The 13,024-nt window shown below is 38.8% G+C and overlaps 1 protein-coding gene across 2 annotated transcripts in view; it reads right to left on the bottom strand.

Moving 5' to 3' along the window:
• Ash1l (ASH1 like histone lysine methyltransferase) overlaps window positions 1-13,024 on the bottom strand; it is a 176,026-nt gene that overhangs the window by 98,767 nt on the left and 64,235 nt on the right. The window contains exons 4-5 of one of the 2 annotated variants that reach the window (XM_008854069.3): window positions 8,726-8,827; window positions 358-420 (exon numbers count right to left, since the gene is read on the bottom strand). In XM_008854069.3, coding sequence (XP_008852291.1) covers window positions 358-420; window positions 8,726-8,827 — 165 coding nt within the window. The remainder of the gene's footprint in view (window positions 1-357; window positions 421-8,725; window positions 8,828-13,024) is intronic. The other variant, XM_008854077.3, reaches the window with a different exon arrangement.

Genomic DNA, 13,024 nt, shown 5'->3' with positions numbered 1-13,024 from the left:
TGCCGCGGAAGTCAGAAGAGGGCTTCAGATTCCCCTGGAACTGGAGTTAAGGATGGTTCGTAGCCGCCATGTGGGTGCTGGGAAGTGAACCTGGGTCCTCTGCTAGAGTAGTCAGTGCTCTTAACCACTGAGCCATCTCTCCAGCCCCTCTTTTATGTTTTTAAAAGCAGTCTTTTTATAAACCTCAGGATGGCCTGAACCTACTATATTTGAGGTAATCCTACTAGAAGATTACCTTGAATTGCTGATCCTCATGCCTAGGCCTCCCAAGTATTGCAACTGCCCCCTAAATGACTATCAATACTGACAAAGACAAGGAAGTATTAAGGGACATCACAGTTAAAGATCTAAACTTACCTTTTGTCTTTCTTTTGCAGGGACTTGCCCATGTTAGGCAAGTTCCTGGATTTGATCCCCAGCCTTGCAAAACAAAGATAAAAAGACAAACATATGTATAAACTGCTTAGAGTATATGTTGACAGAAATACTAGAAAACAAGTGGCCTTAGATAAAAATTAAAAAATTTATGATCATTGTGAGAACATGTGGCAACTTTTTATCCCTATAATTAACCTGGGAAATGCTTAACATTCTGTGGTAAACTATGCTCATTTCAAATATTACAAAAATCAGTTCAAGGGGCTGGAGAGATTGCTCACCAGTTAAGAGCACTGGCTGCTCTTCCAGATGACCTGGGTTTGATTCCCAGCACCCACATGGAGATTAACCATCTATAATTCCAGTTCCAGGGGATCTGACACCCTCTTCTGGTCTCTGTGGGCTTTGCACAACACAGGTACACTTACATATATGCAGGCAAAACACTCATACAGATAAAATAAACAAATAAAATAAAATTTAAAAATTCAGTTGAAAACTGGTCAAGTCCCTGAGACGGTTAGGATTGTTTAAGAGGCAAAATCTGGAACTGCCTGGAAGGTGGGCCTCTGAGCACAAATATGAGGGATTATCTTGATTGTGTTAACTAAGGTGTCACCTGCTATTGTACTGTGGCTGGCCTCATTCCTTGACTAGGATCTTGGACTGTATCAAATGAGAAAGAGAACTGAGCAGCAACTTGTATTCTTATCTCTTTATTTCTTGATTATGAATAAAATGTTATCAGCTGCTTCAAGTTCCTGCTGCCTTAACTTCTCTACCATGATGGACTGTACCTTGAACTCTAAGCTAAAACAAACCCTTCATCCCTTAAGTTTCTTTTGTCAGGGTGCTTTATCACAGCAACAGAAAAAAGAAAAAGAAAAAGAAAAAAAAAAAAAACTAGAAAAAAAATCGTCTACCAGGAGTAGAGATCTTGTGGCAATAAATCTGGCAGTCTCTTAGGCCTTTGAAACAATTTTGTGACTGGACTATGGAAGAATTTGGAATTTGGGGCTAGAACAATAGTAGAAGAAGCAAAACTTAATAGGCCTGTCTGGGGGAAGCTTGGAAGATAAGACTGCCCAGAGAAAGAGGACAGCCCCATGAGGTTTCAAAGGGTGAATAAGAACTTTAGCAGGAACCAAATTGGGATGATATTCCAGCCAAGAATCTGTCTTCATTTTGCTTGTACCGTGAGAACCTGAGTTGAATTTAAAGATAATAGAATAATTTACTTGGCAGAGAAAATTTCAAGGCAGAACATTGAGGCCAGTGTTGAGAAAGCAGTTGTAATGGGTCAAGAGATCAGCATCACTGAAGGGAAACCTGTGCTACATCTCAAGCTGGCAGCAGAAACTGTCAGTTTAGATGTGGCATGGTTTTGAAGGCCTCAAAGATGCCTTATGTAGCCCTGGCTGGCCTGGAATTCACTATATGGACCAGGCTGGTCTCAAACTCATGGAGATCCACATGCTTCTGGGAGTAAAGGTGTGTGCTTATATACACCTGGCTTATCTACATGTCTTTAAAATGTGTTATTAGATAACAGGCATAGTGTCTCACAGCTGTAACTTCAGCATTCAAAGGATTGCAGCAGGTTTCAAGTCAGTCCTGGGCTGCATAGTAGTGTACCAGGCCAGCCAGGCATAGCAAAACCGTGTCTAAAAATATTAAAATTAGGGTCGATAAGATGGCTCAACAAAAATAGTGATTGCTGTGCAAGCCTTATAACCTTAGTTCCATTCCAGGAATCTACATGGAACAAGAGAATTGATTTCTGAAAGGTATCCTCCGCTAATGGTCTACATGTACATACATACACAACACACAAATACACAAATACACACACACACACACACAGAAATTTGTTAATTGAAAAAGCAAAATATGGTATTAGAGCTAGGGCTCAGAGTGCTTGACTAGCATGCATCAATTTCTGGGGTCAATCTTGGTACTTGGGAGGTAGAGGCTAGAGGATCAGAAGTTCAAAGTTATCCTTGGCTTCATAGTGAGTTTGAGGCTAACCGACCCTGCTCAAAAACAAAAACGCAAAAAAAGTGATATTATTCTAGATATTTCTTTATTAAGTACTAGCACTGTAGATTCATCTATTATCAGATTATATTGGAATTTTTTTCTAATAATTCCAGGAACATCAAGTTAAGACCTCCCCCACAAATGAACAAGGGTGAGGGCAGTAACTGAATCTCTGTTCCTCCTTCCAGTGCAGCCACACTAAATAACCCTTCCTTTTCCACTTTTCACTGTTGCGTCCTTTTTTTTTTTTTTTTAATGTGTATGAGTATATTGCCTGCATGTGTGTAAGTGCACCTGTGTTGTGCAGTGCCCATGGAGGTCAGAAGAAGGTGTAAGATTCCCCTGGAACTGGAGTTACAGATGGTTGTTAGCCACCATGTGGGTACTGAGAATTGAACTTGGGTCCTTTGCAAGAGCAGTCAGTGCTCTTAACCGATGAGCCATCTCTTCGGCCACAACTATTGTGTCTTTAATTGGCTTATTGATGACAGGTGGCAGGCAGACTCATAATTTTTTAGGGCTGATAGGACCCAGCCTCTGACCCAAAAAACATATATTACCCCTCTCTGCCACTCAACATAGAAAAACAAAATCATTTCCAACAGTCTATAAAAAGTTCTCTATATCTTATTTATTATTGTTATCTGATCCCTGGGACTGTAGTTACAGGCAGTTGTTAGCTGCCATGTGGGTGCTAGGATTCAAACCTGGGTCTTCTGCAAGAACAACCAGTGTTCTTAACTGTTGAGCCATCTCTCCAGCCCCTGTTATTATCATTTTTATGTGTATGAGTGTTTCGCCTGCATATATGTAAGTACACCTATGTTGTGAAATGCCCAGGGAGTTCAGAAGAGGGCATTCAATTCCCTGGAATGGGAATTATGGACAGTTGTTAGCCACCAATGTGGGTGTTGGGATTCAAACCCGGGTCTTCTGCAAGAGCAGTCAGTGCTCTTAACCACTGAACCATCTCTCCAGCCCCAGTTCTCTGTATCTTTTCATTCAGACAATAATAGACACAGGATGAGGGGAAAGGGGGAGGGAAGATGTAAGAGGAACCCGCCAGTTCTGCCTCCTTTTAATATGAAGTTTGCTTTTCTAGGATTCATATAAATGGAAAGATGGAGTATATAGTTATTTGGTTATATTCATGAGACAGGCACTTAGAAGCTGTGTTTGCTTTAAAAAAAAAAAAAAAAGTTGCTCCATACTTAAACCCAGAAGTTACAGCCTGGAGTCTCTACTTTCATTTCACTTGTCTTCTTTACTTTGGTTTACATACTTAATTCTGCACAGAGGCAGATCAATCATTCAAGGAATTGTCTGTTAAACCTCTCATTGACTTGTATCCTGGAGCAAAAGTAATCATCTGAGATCTACCTTTCCCCCTTAATCAATAAAGACATTTTGAACCACTGTGCAGAACCAGAACTGAGATCATCATCAACCATGCCTGATACATAACTCCCATCCCCAATTCTTCATCTACTTAAACCTTAAGCTCATTTCAGGACTCTGAAGATGGAACTCCTCTTCCATACTGAACTTTTTTTTTAACCAATATAAGTCTCCTTAATTGGAGGACTGCGGACAGGTAGCTGAACTTACTGAAAATGCTGGAGCCCAGGATTTTGCATTAACAAAACTGATTACATGAATGCAACCTCTACACCTAAGACTCACGGAACAAAGAACAAGAGATGAAGAGAACGCTAATGCATCTCCCTCATGTAACAGAGGGCCAGGAATACAAAAGGCCATAAATGGCCAAAACACAGAGAATAAGAGTTGGCAGACTGTAGATCCTTGCACAGGCCTCCTATATTGAGGTTCACCCACCCAGGGCTCAGGGATCATTGCAGGAGAGGAGGTGGAAAGATTGTAAGAGCTAGGGAGGAGGTGCATGACCATATGGAAGTGGTACCACAGTCGCCAGGGACCCTTCACCAATGCACAAGGTCAGCATGCACAAGACCTATGCAAATTTAGGCAGCAAAACCCAGCACAGAACTGTAGAAATGAACAGCAAGCCCCAATCTTAGTCGAAGAATTATTGGCAGCTGATTATTGCTGGGTGAGGAAGAACTGATCTTCTTAAAGGGAGAAACTCTAGATAGGCTGACTAAACCCCAATGGATGAATTTGCACTGATAGGCCTTAACACAAATGACAGAATGTTCATATGAACTCCAGTGTGTGTGTGTGTGTGGGGGGGTGTTGGGAGGGTGCCAAAGGGGAAGCAGGGATGGGGTATAAGGATGATTTTCTAGGCTGGCTGTGGTGGAGCACGCTTTAGTCCCAGCACTTGGGAGGCAGAGGCAGGCGGATCTCTGTGAATTCAAGGCCAGCCTGGTCTACATATATATAGGGAGTTCCAGGCCAGCTGGGGCTACCCTGTCTCAAAAAAAAAAATCTGTATGAAATACACAAAAAAAGCCTGATTACACTTACACATCATCATTTTGAGAAGCATTAATGTTGCAGTATTCCTTTTCTACTGTTCCCAATGCCTTTGTATTGCTAAAACGAATGAATGTAGTACCACTGAATTGTTGAAATTTCTGGACATTTATTTCTTTTCTAAAAATTTTAAAATTTTTAAAAAAATTATGTATATGTTTATATGTGGGTATGTGCACATGAGTGCAGGTGCATGAGGAGGCCATAGGCTTCAGATGCCTTGGAGTCAGAGTCACAAGTGGCTATGAGCTATCTAGGCTGGGAATGAAACTCGGGTCGTGTGTAAGAACAGTATGCATTCCAGCCCCCTGGATATTAATACTTAACTCAGTGGTTATGGACTTATCTAACTACAAGGTTTGCTGTTGGCTGTGCTTTGGAGGGGAACTCTAAGACACAAAAGATCAGTCAGAGATCTCATTAGCATCTCATAGCTACAGTTTCATTTATGTACCTCCTACCAAATTGTCATTTGGTTCCAAAAGAGCTATATTTTGTCAAACTCTTCCTCCTCCCCTATTCTTAGAAATGTCTACCCAATTCTTAGAAAATTTTGCAATTATATACATAGGCTGAACATTAAGATTTCCTTCTAGCCCATAAAAACCTGCACTGCTCATTCCTTTTATATCATTTGGCTGACTGTTGAAGCTGCCTGTTCTCTACCTCTTTATTGCCTTCTTCTTCCTGAGACTGCTCTCTTTTTTTAGGGTCTCATGTAGCCAAGGCAGCCCTTGAACTTTTGCATATTAAGGACTAGGATTACAGACCACTACACCAGGCTTTAATCTCTAGTTGGAGAGAGGGTATCATTATGTAGCCCAGGCTAGCTTCAAACCTGAGGTTATCCTCCTGCCACAACTTCTCTAGTTGTAGTAACACAAGGCTGAAAACAATGACAATGATGACAACAAAAAGTTTTTTTATTTTTTAATGATAATTAAAATTTTATTCCTTAAAAATTTTTTTTTCAATACTTGGAATTGAGCTTAAGGTCTTGCACATGCAAGGCATGCATCAGCTTCTGTTATAACTGAAACTATAGGTCCAGTCACCTAAGATGTAAGTGACCATCTGCAGGAAAATAATGCTGCTGCTTTTTTATTTCTTCAAGATTTATTCTTTTTATTTTACATGTATGAGTGTTTTGTTTACATGTATGTAAGTATCGATGTATGTGCCTGGTGTCCAGAGAGGCCAGAAGAGGGAACTGGAGTTAAAGACAGGTGTTAGCCACCATGTGGCTGTTGGAAACTCAACCCAGGCCTTCTGGAAGAGCAGTAGGTGCTCTTAACTAGTGAGCCATCGCTCTGGCCCTAATGTTTCTTTTTGTTAGTAGTGTTTCTTTTTTTTAACACAGGCTGTCATGTAGCCTAGGCTGGCCTTGAACTCCTGATCCTCCTGTATCTACCTCCCCAGTGCTCAGATTAGAGGTCTGTGTCATGATGCTAGGCAAGGACTGGAACTCTCTATGTACTCCAGGTTGGTCTGGAACTCATAGTGATCTTCCTACCTCAGCCTCAAGAATACTAGGGCCCCCAATCTGGCTCAGAAATCTTTGCATATCTCAAGGTTATGAAGAATTTCTCCTATGGATTCCTCTAAGTTTTATAGTTTTAGAACCTGAATCATTGCTTTTTATGTGTATTTCTTACCATCTATTTAAACTTAAACCTCATCTTAGGAGTCTGAAGATGGCCTTGGGGGACGGGGGGGGGGGGGTGTCACCAGAACTCTTCTAAATGTGGCCATGCAGAATTAATCTCCTTTTTCTTCTTTTCACCACTACTTGTTTAATTGGTCTACTGAGGACAGAAAGCCAAACCTGACTTGTTAGAAAGCTGTCAGGGACTAGACTCTGACCCTAATTTTGATAATAATTTGTCTAGTCTTTCATTAAGATCATACTGCCTTTATGTGTGTATATGTGCTGTATGTACATGTTAATGTAGGGGTGTACCCATGTGTGCACGTATGTTTGTGTGTGGATACTTGCCAGAAATTCATGTTGTATGTCTTCCTCACTCCCTGCCTTACTTTTTGAAACAAGGTCTTTCACTGAACCTGGGGCTTATCACTTCAGGTAAACTGGCTAGTCAATGAGCTCCAAGGGGTCTGCCTCCACACCCCTTTTACTGGAGTCACAGAAATATGTGCTATGCCTGGTTTTTATACAAGTGTTGGAAAGTCATTTCAGTACCTCAGACTTGTACCACGGGCACTTTACCAACTGAGACATCTCCCCGACCCTAAACTTCATAGTAAGTCACAGTAACAGATGTCTTCTAATTGTATTTCTCAAAGAACTAAATTGCTTTGGCTTTTTAGATTCCCTCCCCCACTGACCCAGTGTGGTGTTGATGAATGAACCCAGGGACAAAGGCAAGTGCTTTATCAACTGATCTATACTCCTAGCCCCTCCTTTCTTAGACAGGATCTCAACAGACAGGCTGGCCTTCAATTCCTGGCAAATCTCTTGCCTGACCTCCCCAGTACTGGAATCACAGGTACTATACCTGCTGGGTACTTTCATTTCCATTTCATTTCAGAATCAGGGCTGGAGAGAGCTCAGCAGGTAAAGGCACCTGCTGTGAAGTCTGACATTCTGAGTTCAATCCCCAATACCCACATGACAGAAGAGAAAACCAACTCTAAGTTGTTTTCTGATCACCACATGTCCAACAAGGCATGTGTGCTCACACACACACACACACACACACACACACACCTACCTAAAAAAAGATAAATAAAACGAAATACATTTTAGAATCAACCTGTCATTTTATATGAAAATCTTATAGGAATTGTACTAGAAAAACACTGTATCTACAGATTGGTTTGGGGAAAAAAATTGTCATTTTAATGGTAATGAATCTTATACACACACATCACACATATTTGGCATATATAGTTTTCAATTTGTTTTAATATGCTAGTTTCTAATATTTTTTTTTTTTGAGACTGTCTCAGGTAGTCCAGGCTGGGATCACAATATAGTGCTCGAGAAAGAAACTAGGGCTTTATGCATGCTAGGAAAGCACTCTATTTACTGATCTAGCTCCTCAGTCAATTTTATATATACGTATATATGTTATATATGTTTGGGATTTTATGGTTTTGTTGAGACAGGGTCTTGCTCTGTAGCCCAATACAGCCTCAGATTAATGGCAATATTTGTTGTGGCTCAGTGTCTCCAGTGCTGGGATTACTTTTTTTTTTTGGTCTTTTTGAGACAGGGGCTCCCTGTAGCTCCAGCTGTCCTGGAACTCACTATGTAGACCAGGCTGGCCTCGAACTCACAGAGATACACCTGCCTCTGCCTCCTGAGTGCTGGGATTAAAGGTGTGCACCACTACGCCTGACCCAATTTTTTTTGTTTGTTTGTTTTTTTGAGACAGGGTCTCCCTGTTGCCCCAGCTGTCCTAGAACTCATTTTGTAGATCAGGCTGGCCTTGAACTCACAGAGATCCACCTGCCTCTGCATTTAAATTTTTTAAAGGGTAAAACTGTATTTTTTGTTTGTTTGTTTTTTTGTTTCCTTTACATAGATTTGTCATTCACAAGTACCAAATGGGAAACTATTCTAAGAACTTGGTAAAAGCTACTTGCACTTGGGCTGGACAGATGGCTTAGTGTTGATTGCTCTTGCAGAGGACAGGGGTTCAATTCCCAGCACGCACATGGCAGCTAGCAACTGTCAGTTTCAGGGGATCCAATGCTCTATTCTGACCTCCGCAGGCATTGCACGACATGGGTGCATTTACATACACGCAAGCAATATACTTATACACATAAAGTAAAAATAATAATAATATATATATATATATATATATGAAATAGCACTTACCCATTGAAGAAGTACTCTCAGATGAAGACCTTTTCCGGGTAGGGCTACAGTTTGTGCTCTCTGATGGTCGCTGGGAGGGTTTATCTGAAGTTGACTGGGAACCTGGAAAGAAAGAAAAGGACAGAAATCATAGGAAAATTCAGGACTACCAAAGTGCCAAACCATGCTGTGTTAGAACTGTGTATTTTAGTTGCTGTCACTACCATTTTCTGTAACAACATGACTTGTAAGCTCACAACTAAAGGAAAATAAGCGGAGGATAAACCTTATGCTAGATGTTACTGACAGAATCCCAGGTCTCTCATAATTCCTGTTATATTAGCAGAGAGAAAACTATAAGGGAAGAATAAATACTGAATCACAAGTTATTTTTATGTACTATGACTATAAAATACTATTAAAGTATTTATTGGTTAAAAAAAAAGCACTATTCTAACCTGATTCTTATTCTATATTAAAACAAATCATATGAACCAACAAATGAAACTTTTAATACAATCAATTAGGAATAGCTGATATGGGAAAAGTAGATCCAAGTTGGGTATCTCATTTAATAGAACCAAAGATGAAAAGTAAAAGGATGGACTTCAAGTCCAATACCTTCTCCAATCCACAAAACCATTTCACACTGTATTTTTTTTTTCTTATAGAAAATTCTGGAAGAAACTGGTTAACTTATTCAATTTTCTTGTAAAAAGTCTCATAATTTTAGCAAAACCCCAAATTGATGCAGCATGATTTAATATATCTCTTGCTCAGGAGAAAATTATGTTGTTGAGGAAAGACTCATTTCCTGCAGAAAACATTCTTGTTTCTAATATTCTCTTCTTTCCAATCTAAAAAAACAGCTGTTGAAAATACATAATGAAGTCCACTTTGTATCTGTCAAAAGAATAAGCAACACTCTGAAATATTCACTTTGAAAAAAAAAATGTTTCTAAAGTAAGCTTTAACATATAAATGGAGGCACAAAAGATGTAAGAAATCAAATGCTTGAAGATGAGATCATTTGGATTTGCTTCTAAGTAAGATCTAACTTTTTAATGAAGAAGTGACTACATCACTGAAGGATAATATAGAAGAAATTAATAAACTAAATTTCTAGTATTTCCCTTTCTCTAAGAGAAACAATAGACTATGAGCTTTTTAGTGTCTTAGCTCAAATTACCTACTGTAAATATTCTTTTAGTAAGCTACTGGCAGCATCACCCAGGTGAGCTACAATTAGCCTTGCTATTCAAGAGTGAAAAGTTAAGATACTGGGAAAATTCATGTTGTTATGTACATCCTACTTCTAAAAAACAGTGATGATTGATAAAAGATCTAATCAAGAACAAAGGCTGTTTACTCTTGAATCTTGAAAACAAATACAAAAGGGATTTTGAAAACCCAAGTTACAGTAAGTGTACAGTAAGTCCCATGGAATATGGCTCAGATAGGATAAGATTTCCACTATAGAACTAAATAATATAACAAAACATCTAAGATGTAAAAGTCAAGGTATCAATGAAGGCTAACTAGTAATACTGAAAACTTCATATGTGGGACAGATACGTATTTTCTACCCAGACATGCAGCCAAGATAAGACAAGTGGCCAAGAAGCTTGAGATATCATTGAGATATCATCAATCCAGATGAATGGGCAAACAATTGTAAATTAAGTGCCAGAGGAAAAGGGGGTGGGATTGAGAGCACTTTTTGTAAAGTCTTCTCTCTCGGTCATAAACTAACATATATTGGGTATATTTTATATGTTCTGTGCTCGGCTAGATATTATGAAGGTAGGAAGAAAGAGAAAGTACAATAATCTGTCCTCAAGGAGCTTATTTAGGGTTATAAATGTCATCAGATGACATTTATGCTGTCTATTCTTGAGCTCCATCTTCAGACCCTAGAGTATCTGGTAAGTTTTCCCAAATTTCTTGGTCATCTTCAAGAAAGTCTTGATGAAGGCTTCAACTATACCTTTGATCATCAGGTTATCCTGAGAATCACCCTGCCTGGCCTCACCCACCTCAGGGTAAAAGAGGGTACAGGCACTTTCTTCAAAGCTCCTTCTTTTGGTGGCATCTGGAGCTGCTGAGGAGGCAGTGGGAGGTTGGAATGGGGGTCAGATCCCCGGAGATCGTTATTGGCAGCATTGTACAGCAATTCCTGAGAAACTGAAACAATTGAGAGAGAGATGGCTTAGCTCACTTAGCTTCTGAGCCATTTTTCATTTCCTGAAAGTAATGGAGGCCAGCAGCCCATTCTTAGGATTCAATAGGAGACTGAAATAAAACTTCGTTCAGGAAGGCTTTTATTTTTCATTTTTAAAAGTATGTTAGAATTCCCTGTTCATACTGAGTAGAGAGCTATTCTCAATAATATTCCATAGTTAAAGAGAATTAAGTTTCCCAGAGATTATATTCAAAAACAGTGCTAATCAGTAAGAGGATGAGGATACCGGAAAAAAACATTACCCAATGATGTAAAGTAACCAAGTTTAAGACTGGAAGTGATGCTGCAAATTTTGAGCAAGAAATAGCAACCTGTTAAAGATGTACAATGTATGTTAAAATTGGCCTATCAGCAGAAGTCATATGAAATCTAAAAATATCATGTCCAATACTGCCATAAATATATTGTCTTGCAAATTCCATTATGCAGCTGGGTGACTAGTGAAGAATAAGATAATATTCAGAAAGAACTAACATGTCTATCCCAACAGAGACCAATATATCTATATTTCAAAATATACAGCAAAATGAAATGCAGGGTTGAGTATAGTATGGTGTTAAGGATATAGAGTATGAAGAAAAACATCCTGGATTTGATTCTACAATCTATAACAAATTAAACTGCAGGATTAATGCAAGTAAATACATCTGAACCTTTTGGTTTATTAGGGCACTCTAAATCTGTGCTAAGTTAAAAAATGAGACAATATAATACTAAAATCACTTTAAAATATTCAAAGTGATTTATAAATGTTAATAACTACTGCAGGTTCCTTATATTAGTCATAGGATTCTTTTTTTTTTTTTTTTTTTAAATGTCAGAGATTGAAACTGCCAAGGCACTGAGCTAAGACATCCAGTGTTATTGTGAATTTTTTAAAAAGATGTTAAATACTTATATAAGCTGGGCGTGGTGGTACATGCCTTTAATCGCTGCACTCAAGAGGCAGAGGCAGGCAGATCTCTGAGTTCCAGGCCAGCCTGATCTACATAGTGAGTTCCAGGCCAGATGGGGCTACGGGGAGACCCTGTCTCAAAAAGACATATATGACGTTTTTAAGTTAACATTCAATTTGAAAATAAAAATTAAAGTAGGGTTGATATATATGCCCATTAAGGAGCTAAAACTAACCAATAGTTATCAATTATTTATCTTAAACACAAAGAGAATAAAATTAAGGTGTTCTCTTAAGACAAGTGTATCAAGGCACTTGTAGAATAGTACTTGCTCTCTGAAATGAATCTTTTCTTTAAAAAAATTTTTTATGTATTTTCATTTTATATGTATGAATGTATTGCCTGCACGTATATAAGTGTACCAGTGTCCTGCAATGCCCACAGAGTTCAGAAGAAGGTGTCAGATACCCTGGGTCTGGAGTTACAGAAAGTTGTTAGCCGCCGTGTGGGTGCTGGTTACTGAACCCAGGTCCTCTGCAAGAGCAGTCAGTACCCTTAACTACTGACCCATCTCTCCAGTCCCCTGAAATGAATCTTTAACTTACTACTCTTCACCTTAGCTTCTCTAGAATTGGGATAATGTCCTAAAAATCACAGTAATATCAGATTTGCCCAATATGTGAATTAGCACCAGAAGCTGTTTGGCTTTCTGTTCAGTTCTTTACCAAGGGAAAAAACAGTTTTCTGTTCCCCCTACTTAATTTTTGGTCCTTCTAATTTATTTTCTAAGGGGAGTTACTACGTTATTGCTATAACTAGCACGTGAAAAATCTTTACCCATATTTCAACTATGGTTAGGTTAGATCTTTAGGAAAGATGTGTGAAGACTTCATTCTTCAAAGAACAAGGTATTTATACGTATTTAAGTTCAAGAACATTTTATATTTGCACAGAGATAACATGCACATAGAGAACAAACAAAACTATTTAATTAGGAAGTTTCTACCATTTCTCATTTCAATTTAGTATAAAGATATAATGAAGTACATTGTAAGAATAAGGAATATAGATGAAAATTTTTCAGTGCTCAAGTTTTTGGTAAGAAACACTATTAGGGTCTCATCACTCAGATGATGGCCTAGATATAGAAATTACATCACATAAATGAAGTAGAAATTATAA

Source organism: Nannospalax galili, unplaced genomic scaffold, assembly GCF_000622305.1.
Source record: "Nannospalax galili isolate Female #2095 unplaced genomic scaffold, S.galili_v1.0 scaffold591, whole genome shotgun sequence".
Classification (NCBI taxonomy): Eukaryota; Metazoa; Chordata; class Mammalia; order Rodentia; family Spalacidae; genus Nannospalax; species Nannospalax galili.
This window is presented reverse-complemented; position numbering and strand designations above follow the sequence as displayed.